General features: G+C 49.1%; 1 protein-coding gene across 2 annotated transcripts in view; it reads left to right on the forward strand.

Moving 5' to 3' along the window:
* The window catches only part of LOC149342826 (uncharacterized), a 94,934-nt gene that overhangs the window by 62,311 nt on the left and 10,256 nt on the right, over positions 1-22,367 (forward strand). For both annotated transcript variants that reach the window (XM_089545308.1, XM_089545307.1), the window contains 16 exons: positions 1,379-1,486; positions 4,665-4,718; positions 6,003-6,221; positions 7,138-7,164; positions 7,252-7,287; positions 8,333-8,356; positions 8,435-8,473; positions 8,563-8,604; positions 10,521-11,300; positions 13,749-13,808; positions 15,486-15,560; positions 16,151-16,318; positions 18,997-19,259; positions 19,515-19,615; positions 20,199-20,301; positions 21,803-22,021. In XM_089545308.1, coding sequence (XP_089401434.1) covers positions 1,379-1,486; positions 4,665-4,718; positions 6,003-6,221; positions 7,138-7,164; positions 7,252-7,287; positions 8,333-8,356; positions 8,435-8,473; positions 8,563-8,604; positions 10,521-11,300; positions 13,749-13,808; positions 15,486-15,560; positions 16,151-16,318; positions 18,997-19,259; positions 19,515-19,615; positions 20,199-20,301; positions 21,803-22,021 — 2,318 coding nt within the window. The remainder of the gene's footprint in view (positions 1-1,378; positions 1,487-4,664; positions 4,719-6,002; positions 6,222-7,137; positions 7,165-7,251; positions 7,288-8,332; positions 8,357-8,434; positions 8,474-8,562; positions 8,605-10,520; positions 11,301-13,748; positions 13,809-15,485; positions 15,561-16,150; positions 16,319-18,996; positions 19,260-19,514; positions 19,616-20,198; positions 20,302-21,802; positions 22,022-22,367) is intronic.

The following is a 22,367-nucleotide window of genomic DNA, read 5'->3' on the forward strand; positions in this document are numbered from 1 at the left end:
TGTGCCACAGGGCGGCGTTCAAACCTTCTAGATGCATGCCCGCTGACAACTGTACAGCATTGAATTAAATGGTGTACAGTAAAAAAAAAAAGGCTTTGTCAACACGTGGCACGAACAAAGCATAACACGGACATGTTGCGCATCAGAAGAAAATTTTATTTCTCTTGAAGATAAGCGCCCCACACTTGCGCAGTTTTCTCCAAATATGATAATATACGCCTCTAATAACCCCCACTCAAACCTATTCCTTCCGCGTCCGAGAACGACGATGTTCAAAACAACGCACGAAGCTACCGTGTTTTTTTCAGTGGCTCGACTGATGTGTGTGCCGTCCGCTGAAGTGACAGAATCTGGATGCTCTCTGGCTCTATCATCGGCATATCGGCCACTTTGAGCGACGTGACGTGTATTGCCTGCCAAATCTGAGCTCAGTTTTGCACCAGGTTTTCTCATTTATGCAGCCAAAACACCCAATTCCCATCTTTTATAAAGCGAACACCTCAGAAAAAAGAGTGAGCGATACATCGGACAGGTCTGAACCAAAGCTAGTTGCAGGTCAGCTCTCGCTGCTCGCATTTAGCTGACGTATGAGCGTATGAAAGTCCTAACCCCTCTCCCATTTGAAAGCAATGCGTGCGGCCAACTGAAATAGATATCACACTAAGTAGAAAGAACGACGTGACGTGTATTGCCTGCAAAATGTTAGCTCAGTTTTGCACCAGGTTTTCTCATTTATGCCGCCAAAACACCCAATTCCCATCTTACCTGAAGCGAACACATCAGAAGAAAGAGTGAGCGATACATAGGACAGGTTCGAACCAAAGCTAGCTGCAGATTAGCTCTCGCTGCTCGCCCTTAGCTGACGTAGCGTATGAAAGTCCTAACTCCTTTCCCATTTGAAAGCATTGCCTGAGGCCAACTGAAATAGATCATATCACTCTAACCAGAAAGGAGTAAAAAAGAGTAAGCTGTCCTCTAGCACATTCCCTTTTATAAAAGAGAATGTGCTAGAGGACAGTTTACTCTCTATTTACTCCCATATAGGCATATTCACGCTTAGAGTGTAGCACAGTATGTTATGTGACGCTGCAGCCAAACTGAGGTCTTATGCCACAGGTGCTACGTCGAACAGACATTCCATTCACATCCCGCCACCAAAGAATTATGTGCTCCTCTGTCATAGCGTCGCCTTCAGCAGCAGGCTTCCTCGATAACAACTCTGCGGCATTCAGTATGGCTGCCATCCTTCTGAGCCATAGCTGAGGTAAAAAGAAAGATGAAAGGCTCTCGTGAATTAAGCGCCACTCATCAGCCCTGGGAAAGCGCTGGGCTTCGTGCTTAGGAGTGCCTCTGAAAGCACTTCCATTCGCCTGCGCAGACAAGAAGCCGACACCCGTGAGGCAGACGAAGAGAAGGGTGCACACTACCAGAAGGGCGAAAAAGGCTCCGGCCAAGGTCAAGACGAAGCGAGCGTACACAACACGCGGTATGTACAAGAAACACCGCGCTCTGCTCGTGCAAAGTTTACCGCAATCGAGTTCGCGGAAAAAAATTTGGGACACTTAAGCTGCGCTTTAAGGGTATGACACGACAGCATTAATGGTTGTTACTTTCTTAATACTTATTTCTAATTACGCACACTGATTAGCATACAGCCGTACATAAAGGAGTAAAAAGGAGTGATCTGTCATCTAGCGTACTCCTTAGGCGCCCCCTAGAGGACAGCTTACTCCCTTTTACTCCCATGTAGGCGTATTCGTGTATAGGGTGCAGACCACGCGATACGCCACAACACACAGGAAGACTCTTTTTAACCAAGTCGAACTAAGATGCTTCGAGGGCCTAGGCGTAGCGCGTCTGACTCTCAACCCGTTTCATGAGTTCGATTCCAAATTGACTGCCCCAGTTTTCTTTGCAGCGTTATTAATTTATTTTACGTCCTTATATGTCACAATGACATTGCAGTCATGCTACGACCTCTCACTATTTAACTCGTAACTTAATCATTTTCGTTGCACAGCTCAGCGTGACGTCACAAGCTTCTCGACCAATTCTGAATCAGTGTGACCACGCGCACGGCTTTTCCTCTGTTTTTTGTAACGATACCGCGTTAAATATTGCTTCTGTGCGGTCAGACAGAGCAGACCAAGAAACGCATGGAATCATGAGTGGGGTGGGCTCAGTTCTCTGTATGGATACCAGCTGACTCGCTATAGTCGGATACAACTCAAGATTGGAGCGGCTTTTCCCTGCCAAAGGATCCCCTTCCAGCCAATGGCGTTGGCCGATTCCCATGAATCTGCTAATGTGACAGTGCATGGAGTGGCAGCTCTCTGTATGAATACCAGCTGACTCGCTATAGGCGGATACAACTCCAGAACGGAGCGGCTTTTCCCTGCCAAAGGATCCCCTTCCAGCCAATGGCGTTGGCCGATTCCCATGAATCTGCTAACGTGACAGTGCATGGAGTGGCAGCTCTCTGTATGAATACCAGCTGACTCGCTATAGGCGGATACAACTCCAGAACGGAGCGGCTTTTCCCTGCCAAAGGATCCCCTTCCAGCCAATGGCGTTGGCCGATTCCCATGAATCTGCTAACGTGACAGTGCATGGAGTGGCAGCTCTCTGTATGAATACCAGCTGACTCGCTATAGGCGGATACAACTCCAGAATGGAGCGGCTTTTCCCTGCCAAAGGATCCCCTTCCAGCCAATGGCGTTGGCCGATTCCCATGAATCTGCTAACGTGACAGTGCATGGAGTGGCAGCTCTTTGTATGAATACCAGCTGACTCGCTATAGGCGGATACAACTCCAGAACGGAGCGGCTTTTCCCTGCCAAAGGATCCCCTTCCAGCCAATGGCGTCGGCCGATTCCCATGAATCTGCTAACGTGACAGTGCATGGAGTGGCAGCTCTCTGTATGAATACCAGCTGACTCGCTATAGGCGGATACAACTCCAGAACGGAGCGGCTTTTCCCTGCCAAAGGATCCCCTTCCAGCCAATGGCGTCGGCCGATTCCCATGAAGCTGCTAACGTGACAGTGCATGGAGTGGCAGCTCTCTGTATGAATACCAGCTGACTCGCTATAGGCGGATACAACTCCAGAACGGAGCGGCTTTTCCCTGCCAAAGGATCCCCTTCCAGCCAATGGCGTTGGCCGATTCCCATGAATCTGCTAATGTTACAGTGCATGGAGTGGCAGCTCTCTGTATGAATACCAGCTGACTCGCTATAGGCGGATACAACTCCAGAACGGAGCGGCTTTTCCCTGCCAAAGGATCCCCTTCCAGCCAATGGCGTTGGCCGATTCCCATGAATCTGCTAACGTGACAGTGCATGGAGTGGCAGCTCTCTGTATGAATACCAGCTGACTCGCTATAGGCGGATACAACTCCAGAACGGAGCGGCTTTTCCCTGCCAAAGGATCCCCTTCCAGCCAATGGCGTTGGCCGATTCCCATGAATCTGCTAACGTGACAGTGCATGGAGTGGCAGCTCTCTGTATGAATACCAGTTGACTCGCTATAGGCGGATACAACTCCAGAACGGAGCGGCTTTTCCCTGCCAAAGGATCCCCTTCCAGCCAATGGCGTTGGCCGATTCCCATGAATCTGCTAACGTGACAGTGCATGGAGTGGCAGCTCTCTGTATGAATACCAGCTGACTCGCTATAGGCGGATACAACTCCAGAACGGAGCGGCTTTTCCCTGCCAAAGGATCCCCTTCCAGCCAATGGCGTTGGCCGATTCCCATGAATCTGCTAACGTGACAGTGCATGGAGTGGCAGCTCTCTGTATGAATACCAGCTGACTCGCTATAGGCGGATACAACTCCAGAACGGAGCGGCTTTTCCCTGCCAAAGGATCCCCTTCCAGCCAATGGCGTTGGCCGATTCCCATGAATCTGCTAACGTGACAGTGCATGGAGTGGCAGCTCTCTGTATGAATACCAGCTGACTCGCTATAGGCGGATACAACTCCAGAACGGAGCGGCTTTTCCCTGCCAAAGGATCCCCTTCCAGCCAATGGCGTTGGCCGATTCCCATGAATCTGCTAACGTGACAGTGCATGGAGTGGCAGCTCTCTGTATGAATACCAGCTGACTCGCTATAGGCGGATACAACTCCAGAACGGAGCGGCTTTTCCCTGCCAAAGGATCCCCTTCCAGCCAATGGCGTTGGCCGATTCCCATGAATCTGCTAACGTGACAGTGCATGGAGTGGCAGCTCTCTGTATGAATACCAGCTGACTCGCTATAGGCGGATACCACTCCAGAACGGAGCGGCTTTTCCCTGCCAAAGGATCCCCTTCCAGCCAATGGCGTCGGCCAGTTCCCATGAACCTGCTAATGTGACACTGCATGGAGTGGCAGATGAAAGGGGATGTACCCCTCCTTCTATGGTTGAAAATATACCTCTCCCTGCATTGTCAAGCTAGCAGGTTCATGAGAATCGGCCGACGCGATTGGCTTGAAGGGGAACCTTTGACGGGAAAAAGCCGCTTCGTTCTTGAGTTGTATCCGGCTATAGCCTGGCACTGCAGAAATCTTTTTTTCCGCGAATCCGCATTCTGAAAACTTGACTGTACTGCACATGCTTGAGCGTGCAAAAGAATCACTGTTCTTAACAAAACCGTTGAGCACATCTTTGTGTGTTCTCTCCAGCGGCGGCCAGAACAACTGCGAAGCACGGAAAAAAGAAAGCCAACATCGCCCAACGTAAGAACGACGGCGGTTCTCATTTTGGTGGCCTCTAATTTTAAATGGGCAACACATAGCAGCCTCTCTCCATCTGCGCATGAAAAACGTTAAATTTCCAACAAGTTTTTTTTCTCTCTCTCTTTTTCTCGCAGACCGTGATTTGAGTAAGTTTTTGGTGCGGTTTTCAATGGTTTCCAAGGTTAAAAAGTGCAGTCGCATCATGCTAAGACCGCGAAAGAAAGCAGCATCGTTGAAATGGGGCTCACTGCTTCAGCTTTTTACCTTCCTGGCGAACATGAAAGAGAACTTTGAGGATTTAAAAAAGTGGCACTCTAAGACATTTTCATTCTCCAAGACCTCATAGAATACGTGACGCCATTGTCTGTGAGCAACAAATGTAAACAAGGAAAAAAAGTTGTCAGGTACATAACACGAGACGACTGCGGAACATCCACCGAAACCGTATTGGGGGAATGGTGCTCACTCAGGGGCTCTTTCACTAAGTTGCTGCTTTTATACCACGGATGGGCGGGATCCTTGAAACATATCTACTAAAGCAATGGTGGATACGTTATGGAACTAGTAGTGAACATGAATTGGACATATTTTATAGATGTGCAAAATGAACGTGATGAAATACCTCTACAACAAAATTTATTTCGCTAGCTAATCCACTCATGGTGCTACTACGTTGCGACACTAGACGCCCAAGCGGCTGCTCTTGAAGTGTGTGCATGTCTCCGAATGGAGGTGATTGAGTGTATAGAAAGTGTCATAATTAGCTTGATTGAGTGGATGGAAAGTGTCATAATTAGCTTGATTGAGCACAATTAAGTCACTCCGCTGGGTCATTCAGCCAAAGAAAAAAAAGAATGAACTGCTCCCGCTGGACGGTCTTATACATCGGGCCCTCAGAGTAGAGGGTGCACGCAATTTATTCCGAAACCACTGATTCCTCACATGAATGTATTTTCTTAGAAAGGCACGCGAGCAGTTAGGCAACTCTTTTTCTTCCCGCGAATCTAACCGTACGCTCGTGCAACAAGATGACAATGTAGGTTCTCTTGACGGTTCTAACTATGCACGAAGAGTCAAACTAAACCTTTAACAAATTCGATTTCTTGTATAATTAATTATTAAAGACTGGGATGCCATCACTGAGTGCTACTAGGCGTTCCAGCATCACTAGACCACGGTGAGATGTCCAAGACTGCTGGCAGTAACCAGAATGTGGTCTATACTTGGATGATTTAGCGTTGGCTTGTGGTGCAAATGAGCAGACCCATCTTTATTCCCGATCAGAAAAAGAGGAGGAGGCGGAGAAACCCGCCAGCGCTGAGGTCAACGAAGTCGGCGCCGAAAAGGACATCTCGGACGTGGGCGTCGCCGGCGTCGAAATCAAGGCGAAGAAGACCAGCGCCAAGGAAGGCCGAAGTGGCAGCGGCGGCGACACCGGGGATGGCATCGAGATCAGTGCGAAAAAGACCAAAACCAAGGCTTCCGACCAAGGCTTCCCGCAAGGTGAGCGGATCAGAGAAAGCACTTCTGAAGGCCGTGAGGCACCGCTGAACATTGCAAGCATAACGCAGTTGGAGTGACGGCAGAGACGATGCAGCCGTCATTCCTTAGGAGCTCTGCGTCTTTGGTGTTCACACTTGCGGTTGTTGATGCCGGCAAAGCGGTACAGTTTCGTAAATATGGCGGCAGCACTGTCATGCTAAAAGAAGCGTCCGCACTCTTGAAGCGCTCGTGCGAAAAAACGCTGCAACTCAGATGCTGAGTACAACTCCATGCAATGACTGCTGTCAGTAAAAGATTCTTTGGCTCGTTCTGGTTATTTTGACGTTTGTCCGGCAACAAAAGTTTATGTATCGCGGAAATTATTGGGTTTAAACAACTTCCCGCCAGTCAATTCACTCATGACGTCCTTAACGAAAACGAGTTGCTACAGTTTTTCATGAATGGCTGTAAAACATAGCCACCGGGATCCGTAGCTAAAAATTGGTGACGACGCACGCATTTTACTTCCGAAATCGGCCGCTGACGGCGACACCTGAATTAAGATTTTTTTTTTTTTTACTCTTCTACCTTAACACACTGCAGGTTCGTTTTTGTGATTACATAGAGCTTTTTGATTACAACAGGGCACTCCAGCGATACAGGCCAACTCTAACTTGTTGTCCTCATCGTCCCTTCAAGCATTCAAAGCACCTGCAATTTGTATAAGCAACAAATTAGACTTTTTCATGCAGCAGTGGTTCCATTCGTCAGGCTTAGCGCAGCGTTTTTGAGCACGCAACCGCAGTCATGAAAGGAGCGGTGAATGCCGTTGGTTACTGGACTTGGGCAAAATGCGCTCTGTCCCAATAAAAGTGATTATCTCAAGCAGAAATGCAACTAGGATTTTACTTTTATTCTTTCTGGCTTTCTTTTACAGTTGTAGCCAAGAAAGTTTCTCCGAAGGGTAAGTACCCGTGTCTACCGACCTCTCCTCGTGATGCGAACTTATTAAACAAGCTACAAGCCTGACCTTGCACTCATTTCCACGCAGAGAAGAAGCGCAAAGCTATCGTCGAAACCATGAAAGGTGAGCGCGCAGTAATCGTTCGCTTGTCAGGCGCCCAGGCAAGGCTGTGCAGTGCGCGAGAGCGGTCCTGCAGCACGAAGTAAAGGGACCGAACTTCGAACGTGGCTGTTGTGCTTGAGATAAGAGAGTTTTAGCATATCTCCACCGCATTCCCGGACCGCTATCGCCACCGTTACACAGCAACTATGCTAAAACTCTCTATTTAACGAAGTGTTTCCGCATACCGTTGCCAACAGCCGCCAGCAGCGCATGCGCAAATTCCCCACGCCTTTCTCGTCGGTCCATCTCCGTGTGCGACTCGCGGTAGTAGTGTACGGTAAAGCTATGCTAAAGCTCCAAACCGAGAAGCTGCCTCCAGGCCTCTTGTTTACGGCGGTCCGTTCGTGAGCTAGCGAAGTATGACTAACCCAAGGAGAGCACGAGATCAGTGTACAGGAGGAAGTAGGCTTGAAGGAGAGGGTTGGGGGGATGGGTGTAGTTGTAGCGCCTTTGTTGCGTTTAAACGTACTGCACTTCTTGTAGCCGCATTAAAACACTGCAAATAGAACGGCAACATTCTGTACAGTAGGTGCGAACATTGTAACTTTACGACGGGCGAATTGAACTGGGGCAGTAGAATCGATGGTCCAGTCTTGGGAGCGGATGTACTGGATCAGTAGCTCTAACGACCCATTCCATGCTGAATATGCCCCCCCTTACATATCCAAAATTTCGTTGTTTTTTTTTCTCAGTCGTCGAGGGAAAATCTTAAAATTAAGTGCGTCGTGCATCATTTTAGATTACCGATTTCTCGTTAAGCGAACAAGGAATGACGCTCAGTGAACGGGATCCATACTCGCCATGCTCTTTGCATACTTTCGTGAATATGATTGGATAAAAATTAATCGGCCGTTACCGCGACTGACCAGCGCTGCACGATCGCCGGTCAATAATGGATGTATCTCATACGTGCGAATTTTTTCACACTGTTGGCTCTTTGATTTTAGTCCGCGGCACGGCTATCCTTCAATGGGCTTCTTTTCTTCTTTTCTTTTCATGGCGCCAGTTCTTATGGACGGCAACTCGGAAGGTTAGTGCCGGCATTCTAATGCTGCCATTGGAACATTTTTTTTTATCTCTGAGAGTAACAGTTACCGCTTCTGTCCAGCTCAGCCACCGAACATCAGCATAGACAAGGCTCCCGTTGGTAAGCACCTAAAGCGTGCACGTCGTGCAGTTTCCACTCAAACAAGAAATCGATGAAGCAACAGTTTTTTCCCTCTTTCTTTATGGCAGCCCATGCAGTACCGGACAAGGTCAACCTCAGCGACGTCTCTGGTACGTGTCTCGAGGAAGGATTACTAATTGCGTGCCAATTACTTTTCAGTGTGATAGTATTAGAGGCCAAAATGCATTTGTCGGTCATAAAATTCGCCCATTGGCTGGATGACGTCATCAGAGGGGAGCCTTCACATTGGTTGGCGGAAAGTGACGTCAGCAGACCGGAAGTGACGTCAATTCCAGTAAAGCCATAAACAGCTGCTAATACTGTTGTTGCGAACGCATGTTGAAATCGCTATCCACGACAGTGCAACTCAAGCACTAGTTTCCTACGGCCACCTCTAGACCCAAAATTACTCCGGCCGCTTTCGGGGGTAAAAAAAATAGTTCATTCGTCTCCCTTTTCGCGAAAACACGACTACGTAACTTCGCGCTATTGCTAAGTTTGCCTAGGCCGTTTAGTTTTCTGACCGGAATTCGGGTGCTAGAAACGAGGCGATATTTTTTTAGTTAAAATTCGGGTACAACCCGAAATATCGGTTATTCAGCAAAAATTTTCATAAATATGTGTTTTTCGGGTCTTTTTGTGCAAGAGTGTACTTAATACAATCTCTCGTTCGTGTACAGGACACAAACTGTCATATTCTTTGGCCAATATTTCACAAACAACATGAAAATTGCCACTAAGTTAGACTGAAAAACTTTTTACCAAATCAGACGTTATCTCCTGATCGATTACAATTATTTCGTCGCGTAAATTAGCAATCTTCTGCGCTTCGCTTCCTGCGTACATGCAAGAACTGGCTGCCTTGTACGTACACTGCGAAATACATTCAACATCACTGAGGCCATTTTTAACAAGCAAGGGGCCTTCGCCAAGATTTCGTTACCCTGGATATCGCTTGATAACACCACTGCATTTTATGAGCATGTCGCTATTGAAGTTGTCAGAAATGTAGACTTGCAATGAAAGGCGCTAAGTGTTTAAAATACCTTCAGACAAGTGCAATCCAAACTGACAAGACCATGTCAAACTCTCCTGGACGCCACCAACTAGTGCCACCTGTCGGCCGCTAGTAGAGGACACCGCGTAACATAAAATGCTCCCTTTGCTCGCAACGGCTAGTTCTGACGGCCAATAGAAAATCAATAAGGTGTGCCCAGGTGCCAAGCGTGTGGCCAGGCTCCGGGTGGTACCAGACATTTAAAATTACCGCGGTAATTTTTTTATCAGTGCGATGCTGCACAGTTGTGGTAGCCGCGCAAAATAAAACCGTTTGTCCAGATTTCGTAGGCTTGATATACGTACTTCACTCGGCGCACGAAACTTGAGCCGATGAATTGCGATTAACTAATCACGATTAAGGCGTTCATAAATAATCGGCAAGTTTATCGATCAAACGCTCTACTAAACTGGCGGAGCTTGATTCTTCCCTGCTTGAGGTAAGCCCGACGAGCTTATCGGCTTGCGGTCATTTTATCTTCGCAGACTTTATCCCCGCAGAAAACACCGGTAAGCATGGCCAGATTGTATTGCACAGATTTGTAGGAGTGTCAGGAAAGGAAAAACCCACGGGATATAAGCGCAGAACTGCCATAAACTGTCAGGTACCGCTTGGAATATGGGAAAAAGTTAACGCCTCCGAAAAGGGTGACTTAGCCTCCTCCGAGAAAACCACAGAATACACTTCATACTACAGAATACAATGCCGAGAAAAACGACAGAGTATGTAAATTTTAATTTCCCTGTGCTCGCTGCTCATGGAAACCAGTTTTCAATAATCAGTAAAGCCAAGAGGAAAAATGAAGTGTTAAAATGCACTTAATGTTTTTCAGTTGCGCAGTAGTTAAACCAAACTAAATAATCTACATAGGCAGAATTCTAAACGAATAGGGTTCAGAGATGCTGAGCACAGAGTGCAATTAGTCCTTGCTCTTCACACACACTTCTGTTCTCTACATTCGCGCACCAGGTTCAGAGTCGGCGGACAGTGGCGTCGGTGCAGCGGAGCGGAACGTCACGATCAAGCTGCTCAAACCGGCCGGATTTAAAAATGCATCCAAGGCCGACGAGACTGCCTCACACAACCAGTCATCAGTAGCAGAGGTCGGTAGCCCATCTGTCAAAGCTACGGCATCCAACGCGTCGCTCGGAAATACGTCCCTCGACAGCGTACCGAACGACAAGCCAGTGCTCAGCAATTCATCTTTCGTCATCAAGCCACTTGGAAATACGTCGCTCACCAACTCTTCCTCAGTGACCAGTGGCTCGCCGGTCGAGGGTTCACCAGGCGATGCAGCCACGGCCGCCAAATCTCCTGCAGAGAAGCCCGCAGAAAATCCATCCCCGGGTAGTTCGGACGGCGGCGACGAACCTGCAGTCAAGGGGCCGAGCGCCAATGCCGTTCCACCGGTTTCGCCTGTGGCTAACAAAACCTCGCTGGCCAACTCGTCGGTTGACCACAGATCACAGGCCGGAGACGTCCTGCCAGTCGGTGCTTCCAGCGGCGGCAAGTCAGTGGATGATCTACCGCCACCCCTGAATGAACCTCCGGCTGTCCCCGCACCCGGCGCTGAAAAGACTGCCGCTGACGAGTCTGCAGGCAAGCAAGCGAATGTAATTCCCCCTGCGCCCGCCAGTGGCACGTCGACGAACGCGTCCGCTGGCTCTGGATCGGCGGGCTCGTTGGCGAAAAAAGAAGCCGCCGATGTTCCCGGAGAGCCGAAGAGGCAACCTTCAGCGGACGGACGCGGTAAGAACGACGGAGCGAGATAGGGGCACGGGCCCGATCCTGAAGTCGTACAGTTGAACATCGTCATACCGAAGTCGATAAGGCCCGGCGATTAGTTCGTTATAGCCGCAGCTTCGTTATAGCCCGCGTTGACCGAGCTTCCAAGGAGAATAGTCATTCCTTCGTTATATTCATTATTTCGGCACAAACTGTTTCGTTATAACCAGTTTCGACAAGGTCTCTATCATAATTGCAATTACTTAAAAAAAAATTAAAATACAGTAGTAATTACTTCCCAAAAATCACCGTAATGTAGTTCTATTATATACCAATTACTGCTGACAAAAATTAATGGCATCACACTACAGTTAATAATGAAAAGGAATATAGTGGCTTTAAATTACATTCGAGTTTTCAAGCATACAAAGAAGTACATTGGTTACAGCCCCTGCACTTCAGGTTTCTTAACTGATTGCACCGCAGGAACAGTTGAGCTACAAAGTGCATGTAGAAAATTTTGCCTTACTTTAAGAAAGTATGTCCTTGGTCATACTGAACAAGTCTGCTCACACAGATGAGAGCAGCCCAGTGTTCTACGTGGAAAGCTCTTTCAGCCTTGGGCGCCACTAAAAATTCGTAAATTCGCTGACGTCGCTATTCTTCCACCGATGAACTTCGGCGTGTCGTGTACACTGGTGAAAAACAAAGGAAACAGGAGCACGGCCAAACCTAACCTAGCCTAGCCTAGCATAGCCTAACCTAACCTAACCTAACCTAACCTAACCTAACCTAACCTAACCTAACCTAACCTAACCTAACCTAACCTAACCTAACCTAACCTAACCAAACCTAAACCTAAACCTAAACCTAAACCTAAACCTAAACCTAAACCTAAACCTAAACCTAAACCTAACCTAACCTAACCTAACCTAACCCAACCTAACCTAACCTAACGCTCGTCACTTTATTGCGCTCAAAACAGAAACGAGCGGCGAACCCAGTGTCTCGCTGCCCGGAGCTGTCTACACAGAACGCTACGAAAGCAGTTAATTATTGCTTCGGTGGTATTATCCACATCCTTACAGCCTCCGTTTAAGAATGTTGACAGCGCTGTGCTTGTTTCTATCTCGCTTTACGTTCCACGTAGGGACAACCGTTACCGCGGACACCACTGTGCCTTTGGCCTATGTAACAATGGGAGCTCCCCTTCGTGCGCTTCTGACGTGCCTTGAAGCACAACTTCGCATCTTGATGCTCGCAATACGTCCACTCCTGAATTTACACAGGCCTGTAGGCTTTCCAGACGTCTCTTGCTTTCGAGGTGCCCCACCTGGCGTAAAAGAGGGCAAAGCTTTGCCGACACGAAGAGCAGCTATTCATTCTAAGGAATTTAGGAAGTCATTAATTACTTTTTCTGCCAAATTGCTGCTTCCAGGTAGTTCATTACTTTGCTAAAGATACTGGAACAGAAAAGTAATGCATTATATTGCAAATTACCGACAACAGCAAATGAATTGCAGTAATTTTATTATATTAATGTATTACTGCCATATCTGGCCTCTACGGGCACGTAATCAAAGGGGACGGGTCCGAACCCGACCGCGCGGCCGCGTTTCGATGGAGGCGAAACGCAAGAGGCGCCCGTGTGCTGTGCGATGTCAGTGCATGTTAAAGATCCCCAGGTGGTCGAAATAATTACGGATACGTCCACTACGGCACCTCTTTCGCTCTTTCTTCTTTCACTCCTACCTTCCTCCCTTCCCTTAGTACGTGGTTGAGGTCTCACCTCTAGAGAAGAGAGACAGCTACTGCGCCATTTCCTTCCCTCAAAAACCACTTTTTTTATTCACAGGGATGGCACGAGGGCACGAGGGGGTGGGGCATTCCTCCCTCCGTCCCAAATCAAGCTCATCCCCCCCCCCCCCTCTTCAAATCCCCCCCCCCCCCCCCCCCGATGTGTCTAGAGCATGCATACACCGCCAAGTACCCTACCCCCCGTTACAAGAAATAGCCTTGACACCTGCCGAAAATTGTTTTTATTTATAGCCCCCAAGAATAAGCCAAGGTTTCAGCCCCGTCTCTTTATAAGCGATCCCTCTTTATAGGAGCCCTGGCTGCATATTGCGATGCATTTAAAAGCTAACTACCACGATCGTACTGCTGCTATTTCGCGTGGTTTTACGCGTTACATCCCCTTTCTGCCGTAACTAAGTTTGAACACTAAATTTTCCTGCCATCGTGCTTTATTGGGGCAGGAAATAAAGCATCGGCAACCACAGCTCAGGGCAGCGGCTGCAGAATGCGGGCACCAAAGTGTTTGCCAAGGCATTACAGTCCTCGTTAATAAAATGAGCTGGGCAGTCCTGAGTAGCTTGTTCCATGCCGCTGCAATACTTAGAGGCTTGTGTCATGTGCAAGCAAATGAAGAAATACCCCAACCCGGCTTACACCTGAATACCCTCTTTACAGATTCGCCAGGCGATACCGAGACCAAGCCGGATGATGTGCCTTCGGTGGCAAAGGACAAAGGCAAGTGAAGGAGCGAACACCACGCTTGAGTTTCGCACAATGGGCATACATGATCAGTGCGCTTATCAGTGAGCGAACAGGGCCCACAAAAGCACATGTTAAATAAAAGAGGAATAACAGGGAATACACACTACCATCAGTAAACAACTGGCATTAATGCTAACCTATGACATTTTGCTGTTAATGAGCAAAGCAGGATTTCGAGTTTTCTGAAGATCTTCTTGGTCAGCTCCCAGTCTTACTCCCTTTCGACGTTCAAGACAACTTTGTGTTCTTCGGCCGGAATACAGAGTGTGGTTTAAGGACATCGTGACAACACATTACCCTTGCGGCTCTTTGGCCGCGCTGCCCTTGAGCCATTTAAATCTAGACATCATCATCATCATCATCATGGTAACCGACATCGTCATCGACATCGGCGTAGTGCGCCGTAGCCGAAAACATCGCGCTCACCTACTGGCCAATAAAAATCTCTGGCAGTTACGACTTGTCGATGTCATCCACCGGCACCCGTATCAAGGCGGAGCTGGGAAGGACCCAAAAGACAGAATAACTATGATAATAGTTTTGAAAATAATTGCCTGAAGCTCTCGTACAGTAGTGGCTGCCGCTTCTTACTTCAGGTTGGAGATGAGAAAAAGATCTGGGAGCTAATATGTTTCAATGCGTTAGCATTAAAACGGCTATAGACAAGTGTCCGGCGTAGACGACGTGTGAAGGCTCGGGTAGCCGGAGGCAAAGTGGAGAGAGGGGAGCCCCTTTTCACTTTGAGGAGAGAATGTGTAGGGAAAGTGGGAGGTGAGAGGGACGTACGTTGCGGTCGCCAATCAGTCGAGGAAAACATAGGACCTCTTACCTGCATACATCTCGTAATTATATAGGGTTTCAAAGGACCTCAAGAGGATTGGTTAACGGTTCAGTGGGAATGCTGTTTTCTGCGCCCAATAAGCTCTCAAAACTCTGTAAACTCTTGTAATACAAGCAAAGCAGGCTGCGCCAATAAGTACCAAAAATATTTGTACAGTGCGCTAGCAATGTTGTTTACAGCATCAGGCTGTCATGTGGTAACACGACATGGGACAAACAGGTAAATTGCGAGAATATAATGTTAATAACGTGTGCAACGCCATGGCCGGTCATCTGGGCATTCATTGAAAAGACTGCACGAAAAAAAGAAAGGAAAATAGAAAAAAAAACAGTAACAGTACGAAGTATTGAGAGATAGCCGCATCAAAATCACAAGATTGATTATTGAAGCCTTCCAAATTCAGAGGTCAAGACCAATGCGTAAGCACCGCATCAATAGCTAAAGAAGTACGCTTCCTTAAAGATCGACAGGGAAATGCGCACAGCTGGTCATGTGTCACTGCTGACGCGCGCAGTGCTCTTGTAGTGGCGTCCTTGTCACTTTTTGTGTTTTTTTTTCTTTTGATATTTTTGCCACAGTACTTAAGCAGAGGCAGACCTTCAATAAAAATCAGTTGCAAGTTCAGCGCCGTGTATGTGTACTCGTCTCGTCCACGTCTTTTGCGCTGTAGCGATATTGTCAAACCAACATGCCCAAGCTTCCGCCTTGTCTGTCAATAGACCATGCGATTCATTCTATTTACTTCGACGTAATTCGTGATGAGTTGAATGCGCTGCTTTGTTGACGTCACGTGCCCCCTCCGTTTGCAGGCGATGGCGCCCTCCCGAACCAGGCCGCCTCAGACCAGAAAGACGCCGACAAGTCGAGAGACACAGCAGCGAACGGTGCGTGGGCTGCGTTGCTGCCTGCAGATAGAATGGACCAATAAAATGTGCCATGATGCTCCCCACTTTTTTGAGTTCCTCCTCAAATTCTTCCCCGATGCTATGCAAGCTGTCAATGGCACCTTACCACTTGCATGGATACTGCAAATCAGTTTAGTGGTTCGCGAAGAGGCACTTGAAGTGTTAGAACATGACTGCATATCGAGCAGTAATCTAAGACTAGAAATCGCACTTCCCCGTTTGGTACAGCACCATATGGTACAGAGTAGCCTAGCTGCGTCGCACTGGTTGATTGATAATGATCTGAAGGAGGGCAAAAAGTTGGGCAAGTTGGTAAACATTCATGACGGAGACGAAAGGAAAAGAACACACACGACAAGCCCTTTCGTCTCCGGCTTGTCGCGCTTTGGAACCCATCATGGATAATGATCTTGTTATGGGAAACGCCCTTAGGCCCTCAATACCTTAAATCGTTACACTGTACTAGCCGCGTGGTATTATAAATTGTAAATGCCAACGTTCGGAAGTGTTGGCGCCAAAAGCTCGCTGAGGTCGCCACGTCAGGCTCCATGCGTTGTGCCCCGCCGCAGAGGCCCTGGCGCCGGGTCCCAGTGCGCAGAGGCCGCTCTTCTGCGAGGTGCGCAAAGCCATCACTCGGTCGCTGGCCTCCTACTGCACGCACATTCTGTTCGGCCGGCTTCCCCTCGTGGCCCACGACGGAGAGATCACCGTGGGCGACATGGACAGCCGAACCAAGGGTACGTCTTTCTAAGGAATGGGGCCTTCATCAGCTGCGCCTGCAGGGGCGTCTGCAGTGCGCAAACGTAGGACGAGACAGCGCGGTTCCGACCACTGGCGAGGGTTGGACGCATGTCCCCACGCATGTCCCTTATTATCCGTGGTATGTAACGTACCTGCACTTCTGAGCCCTCCCTATCTTCTCTCCCTTCTCAATTTTTTCCTTGCGCTCCTGCTCAGTTGGAGACAGCCTATTTCCGATGAAGGTGAAATGCAAAGATGACAGCGTGGTGCGCGATATCAATGCACGTTTTAGAACCCCAGCTGGTAAATATTAAACCAGGGACCCTTCACCGCGGCGCTTCTCTCTCCCCCCCCCCCCCTTTCTTTCACTTCCTCCTTGAACCCAAACTAGACAGCCATTTTCTTCCTTCACAACCAAGTTACTTATTCTCTGCACGTCGCCATAGGCCAGCGGCTTCTCCTTTTCTTCCCCTTCATCCCTTGCTCCCCTCCCCATCACCCCCAACTTTCCTTTGCCACCTTTCTCTCCTACCCCGCATCGCCATATTGAAGGCTGTACCATTGTGCTTACAAGCCTGCAGTCACCCCGGCACAAATCCGGCGTTAACTTCACCTTCCCGTAATGGCTTACTTCAACGTCATCACAGACCGCTGAGCCGCCTTTGCGAAGTATTTATACGCTCATTTTTTTGTGTACCGTTACACCGAGGGAAATTGCCTGTGGCTCGGCAGCGTTAGACACCACGCAGAAATAAGTCATCACTGACCACCGTCCTCTCCCGTGAGCAAAAAACAATGCGTTTAACTGCGCATGATTAACGTGTTCTGAAGGGCACTCAAGGACAATGATTGGCCCAGCGTCGTCACCCACCGCACGTCCTACACGAGCGGCGGTGCGCGAGCTGCACTGGACTAGCTTCCAGCCCCCTAGTGGTTTTGAAAAGAGAGCATCAAACGCGAAAGTGCATGAACCATCAGTGTATCGAACAGCGGCCCTCTAACCAAGGCACTATAGTCGTAAAGCCAAAGAGGAGTTGGCAGAGTGGGTTTAGAAGGAAAACGCCGATAATTAGTGTCTCAAAGCGGCCACCTGGAGCGCGACGTTAGGAGTACACTGGAGGGTGAGAAGAGATAAAAGAACGTCGAGGTAAAAGCTTCAATCCGATTCGTTTCCGAATGGACAAATTCACCCTAACGCATTCCCGTAGCTCCACTCGAGCGATCGCTCCGCCCCGCCGCGGTGGCTCAGTGGTTACGGCTCTCGGCTGCAGACCCGAAAGACGTGGGTTCGATCCCGGCCGGGGTGGTCGAATTTCCATGGAGGCGAAATTCTAGAGGCCCGTGCACTGTGCGATGTCAGTGCACGTTAAAGAACCCCAGGTGGTCGAAATTTCTGGAGCCCTCCACTACGGCGTCCCTCATAGCCTGAGTCGCTTTGGGACGTTAAACCCCAATAAATCAAATCAAATCAAATCAAATCGAGCGGTCGCTCCGTGTACAACCAAGTGAGGAGAGGCGAAGTGGAGGACAGCCGGGGACCGGGAGAAAGCAACTGTGCCGCTACTCAGCGGCTGTGCCTCACGTTAAACACTATACTCTAAGGATATACATAAAAAATAACGCTGTGGTAGAAGATATCACGAAGTTTAATAAATAAGCCGCGCAACACTGGTAAGTTCAATAAGCAAGTGAGTGTTAAAGTGTCAATGTTAGTGGATGTTTACAAGTGAAAGTTACCATGTAGTTACTCAAAAAAAAAAAAAAAATACAACAGTACTCTGGAGCAGCTTGTAAGTTGGGCTGCTGGCGAGTTGGGCTGCTGGCGAGTTGGGCAGGGCGATATAAGGACGCTTGCAAACCACGCGCGGCTGTTTGAGGGAAGCGCACTCCAAGAAAACCAAACTGCATATAACCGGCAGCTGTCCCGAAAGACGCGGGTTTGATCCCTGCTACGGCGGTTGAATTGAAGCGAAATCCTAGAGGCTCGTGTACTGTGCGATGTCAGTGCACGTTAAAAAAAAAAACCCCAGGTGGTCGAAATTTCCGGAGCCCTTCACTACGGTGTCCCTCATAGCTTGAGTCGCTTTGGGGCGTTGAACCCCAATAAACCAAATACACCAGACAAAAAAGAATACATTTTGATCGGTACAACGATCGAATCGAACAGCGACAATTCGAAGAGGCACATAATTTAATAGTCCATGGATTCAGGCTTCCCTGCCTATCGGGTTTTGGATAGCGCCATAATCAAGCGTCGTCGCTTCGGCTCGCTCAAGCAGCCAGCGCATTACGGCGACAGTCGCCGGTGCGCAAAAAGCTGCGGCTTCCAGGTATGAGATTCGTGCAGCCTGGCCAGCCCAGACTGCATGGTAAATAACTCCCGACTAACTCGTAAAAGTTCGACTGTAGCGTCGAAAGTTCGAGAGCTTAAATATTAAACGAATTTAAACCCTTTAAATACTACTAGACTCGTTCTTGAGTTCAAGTATTGCGCCATAACACTGAGTCTAATCCTTCTAATCCTTCTACCTTCTATTTAAACCATTCCTGCTTTCACTGTTACGTACTGACCTTACAATACCACTTGCATTGTTCGACTAACCAGTGTAGCCTCTCACTGACTCGTCAACTCGTCATTTAAGCCTCGACCCCCCCCCCCTTCCCGTCCGCGCAGAGCAACTGCACCTCATGTCCATGGTGCGGCCGGGCTGGCCCCACGTCGGCCTCCTCACCACCCTGGGCGGCGGGGGAGAGAAAGAGGACGCGCACCTGGCCAGCGCATTCGAGGCCGGCGGCGCGACGCTGGACGCACTGGCCGCCAGGGCGGCGAACCTCGTGCGCAGCCGTGGCCTGGACGGCCTCAACGTGCACTGGAACGTGCCGGACCTCGAGGGAGACGTCGAAGCGCACGCCAAGGGACTGGTCACCTTCGTCAGAGTACGTACCTCTCCAATGCACTCGTCTCAACTTGACATTGTTCACGCGCTTTTAGGAGAGTGCCTCGATGGCAGCGCCACCGTTCAGGGTGGCGAAACGTGCGCCATTTTGAGGCGCCTTCGCAGTCTGGCGCCGCCGCGAGGTTATAGAGTTTTAGAATAGGTTGGCGCTATCGGTTATTGGCACAGGGGAATGTCGGGGGGCCAGTGAGGAGGCGCATGACAGTAACGCTCCCTCCTTGTTTGTGCCCGACAGAAACTGCGAAAGGAGCTGGGTCCGTCGTCTATCATCACTCTAGTGGTGCCGAACGAAAGAGAGGAGAGAAACGCAGCCTTCAACGTCAGAGCACTGCAGCCGTAAGTTTGGCAGCAGTCGTCGTCGTAAAAGCCATCATCATCATCACGATCACTCGAGCAAACGTTGCTTCATCAGCATGTGGTTCAGACACCTTTCGCAATAGTGGTTAAGTAATGTAATACATGTGCTAGATTTATACTTGTAATGATAACTCTTGACTCTCTTAATGTACTTAGATCTATGAAGCTTGTGTTCGGCGCATTGTAGACAGTGCGTTGCAGGATGATTTTGATCAAACGAAAATCATTTAGCGCAATTTTTCCCATCAAATATTGTGTTTAGTTAACCTCATCCTAGGCTCTTCCTTGTAAGTTAAGAGACTGCTTCATAGCAGATCACTTTTCGCTCTGACTTACACACGCTAAGTTCACTGTAAGAATTATTCCGCCAAAGTATTTGCAAGCAGGAATCAAGTGTCAGTTTTGACAGTTTTGATGTGTACGAAAAGAAGCGACAACACATTACCTTCCATACTGGACCCTACCGTAGCAAATAAGTTTTATCGGAAGCCTGTGGGGCATGCTGCTCTTCTGGCTGCGTCGACCTGCTTCCATTTCGTGCTTCCGGTTCAAAACATCGCAGGTTTGTCGACTACCTCTTCGTAAGCACGCACGACACCTTCAACCCGTACTCGACGCTCACCCGCTTCAACGGACCTGCACAGGACATCGACACTGGCGGCATGGTGCGTACGCGGAAAGCTATCAAGTGCAGAGCAGTCTGCTCATGCGGTGGTTGAGTGACGACCCTCGGTTTTCGCAGTGATGCACTTGCAGCACGATCGGAGCAGGATATGGTATAGTAACTATGTATAAATGCGTTTGCGCCCCACGTTCAGATAAATGGTAACACGCTAAACATACGGGCTCATTTAGTCTACCTCTTGTGAGGCAATAAATCCATGACAAAATAGTCGAATGCTGAAACAATTAAGCTTTATATTTGATATTGTAACGTACTTGTTGACGAAGGGGGCTTTAATACCAAGTGCGAAGACAGACAAGGCCACGCAAGCTGGGGCAGCCAAGGCGACAGATTCCACACGGCGCGAGCCCTACTTCGTCGTCGTCAGCTATGCGCCACCTGGCAATGCTAGGTGGCAGTATGTATATTGAAATCACCAAGAGAGGCAATTAATAATAATGCACGAATTCACACGGTCCGTGGAAACTGTTTAGCGTTGAAAAGAAAGGCTCACTGAGTTTTAAGGCTGCATTGCCCCTGTGTGTTGGGGGAGAAATAAAAATGCAGGGAAGCAAACTTCGGTGTTAAAAAAGCAAATTACTGAAATGCACGGAATCTGAATTCTCCTGAGCGCCCACATTAGCATTTCATGCTTCGCGTGCTGCGTCAAGCCACACCCTCGCCAATGCACCACATCAACAGCACGCAGTATTCGGCGTGTTGGTTTTCGTTCATCATATTGTTTCAGCGCGACGTGGACGGAAATGACGGCTCAGGTGACAGACGTACTAGCTCCTCTGTTCTCATTGGTGGGCCTGCCTACACGCCCTTCGCCTTCCCTAAGCTTCACCTGCACCCCTATCAGCGCTGCACCCAGTTCAGTCCACACTTCCCGCACTACTTACAATGCCGCGCCCCGCTAGTGACGGCTCTGTGCACGTGTGCCACAATGTGACAAATGCATGTAATGTGCCGATACAATGATGGTGCTTTGCTCTGTAGAGAAGCTTTCTTGCGGGTTGTTGCTGGCTTCCTGTTGTCCTGGCATCGCTTGTTCTTTACAGGCGCTAAGATGGCGATATTTGTTTATTTGCAATGCGTCTTTGTTCTTAAGCTAGTCAGGCATATATATGCTACAACAATCTGGGTGCGAAATATGTTTAGCAAATCGAATTTACGTCAATTCGATTCACAAAATACAGCTAAACTTCCCATTATGTTTGAACAGTGCTGGAATAAACAAGCCACATCACTCAATCCATTTCGTCGAGAAAACCACCCCTTGCAAGCGAGTTTCGCCGTAGTTGAGCTAGCTGAGCGGAGAAGCCTGCTTGCCAAAGCATGCTTGTCAGCGCTTGAATGGTAGCGGTAATGGTAATGGTCAGCCTAAACGGTTTCGATGAGTTCACGGTTCACACAGCCACAGCAGTCGTGAAAGGGACATGTATAAAGCCGTAGATTAACGCGGCTATGCGTTTCTGTTTCGGCGTGTTTGCGTGCAGTTCACCGCCATCGCGGACGTGCTGAAGGAGCTGAACGCGAGCCACTCGCGGCAGCTGTGCTTCACGTTCGGCCTGTCCGGCGTGTCGTACAAGGTGGACGCCGGGGTCTCGCTGGCCAAGTACGTGCCCCTGGTGAACCAGGCGGGCGCCAAGGGCCCCCAGGTGGCGGCACGCATGGCGCAGCTGCCCCAGGAAGGGCGGCCCATCACCTACGACGAGGTAAGTGGTGTTGCTTGACTCCGACAGAGGGCAGCACTGAGTGCTGAAAAGCGCGCTGCTTCAAGCAGTGACAACATTCGGCAAAGCTTCTCGCGCTATTGTAATGACGGAACAGGGCATTGCACTCGCCGCTACTAGCTTATGAGTTCCAGATGATGGCACCTACCGTATGGTATGCATTACAGTCCGAGCAGATGCGACCGGGCAGCGAGTACAGTGCGCTCATTTCGGTACGTTTTCGCAATTTCGCTCCTTTCTTAGTTTCTATTTGAGCTCCCAAACGACGTGGTACCTATGGAGGATCCCCTGTAAACGTCGGTGACAACCAGTAGAGGAAGCTGTTGAA

This window comes from Amblyomma mixtum, chromosome 5 (genome assembly GCF_055824585.1).
Source record: "Amblyomma mixtum isolate Tamu chromosome 5, ASM5582458v1, whole genome shotgun sequence".
In the NCBI taxonomy this organism is placed as follows: Eukaryota; Metazoa; Arthropoda; class Arachnida; order Ixodida; family Ixodidae; genus Amblyomma; species Amblyomma mixtum.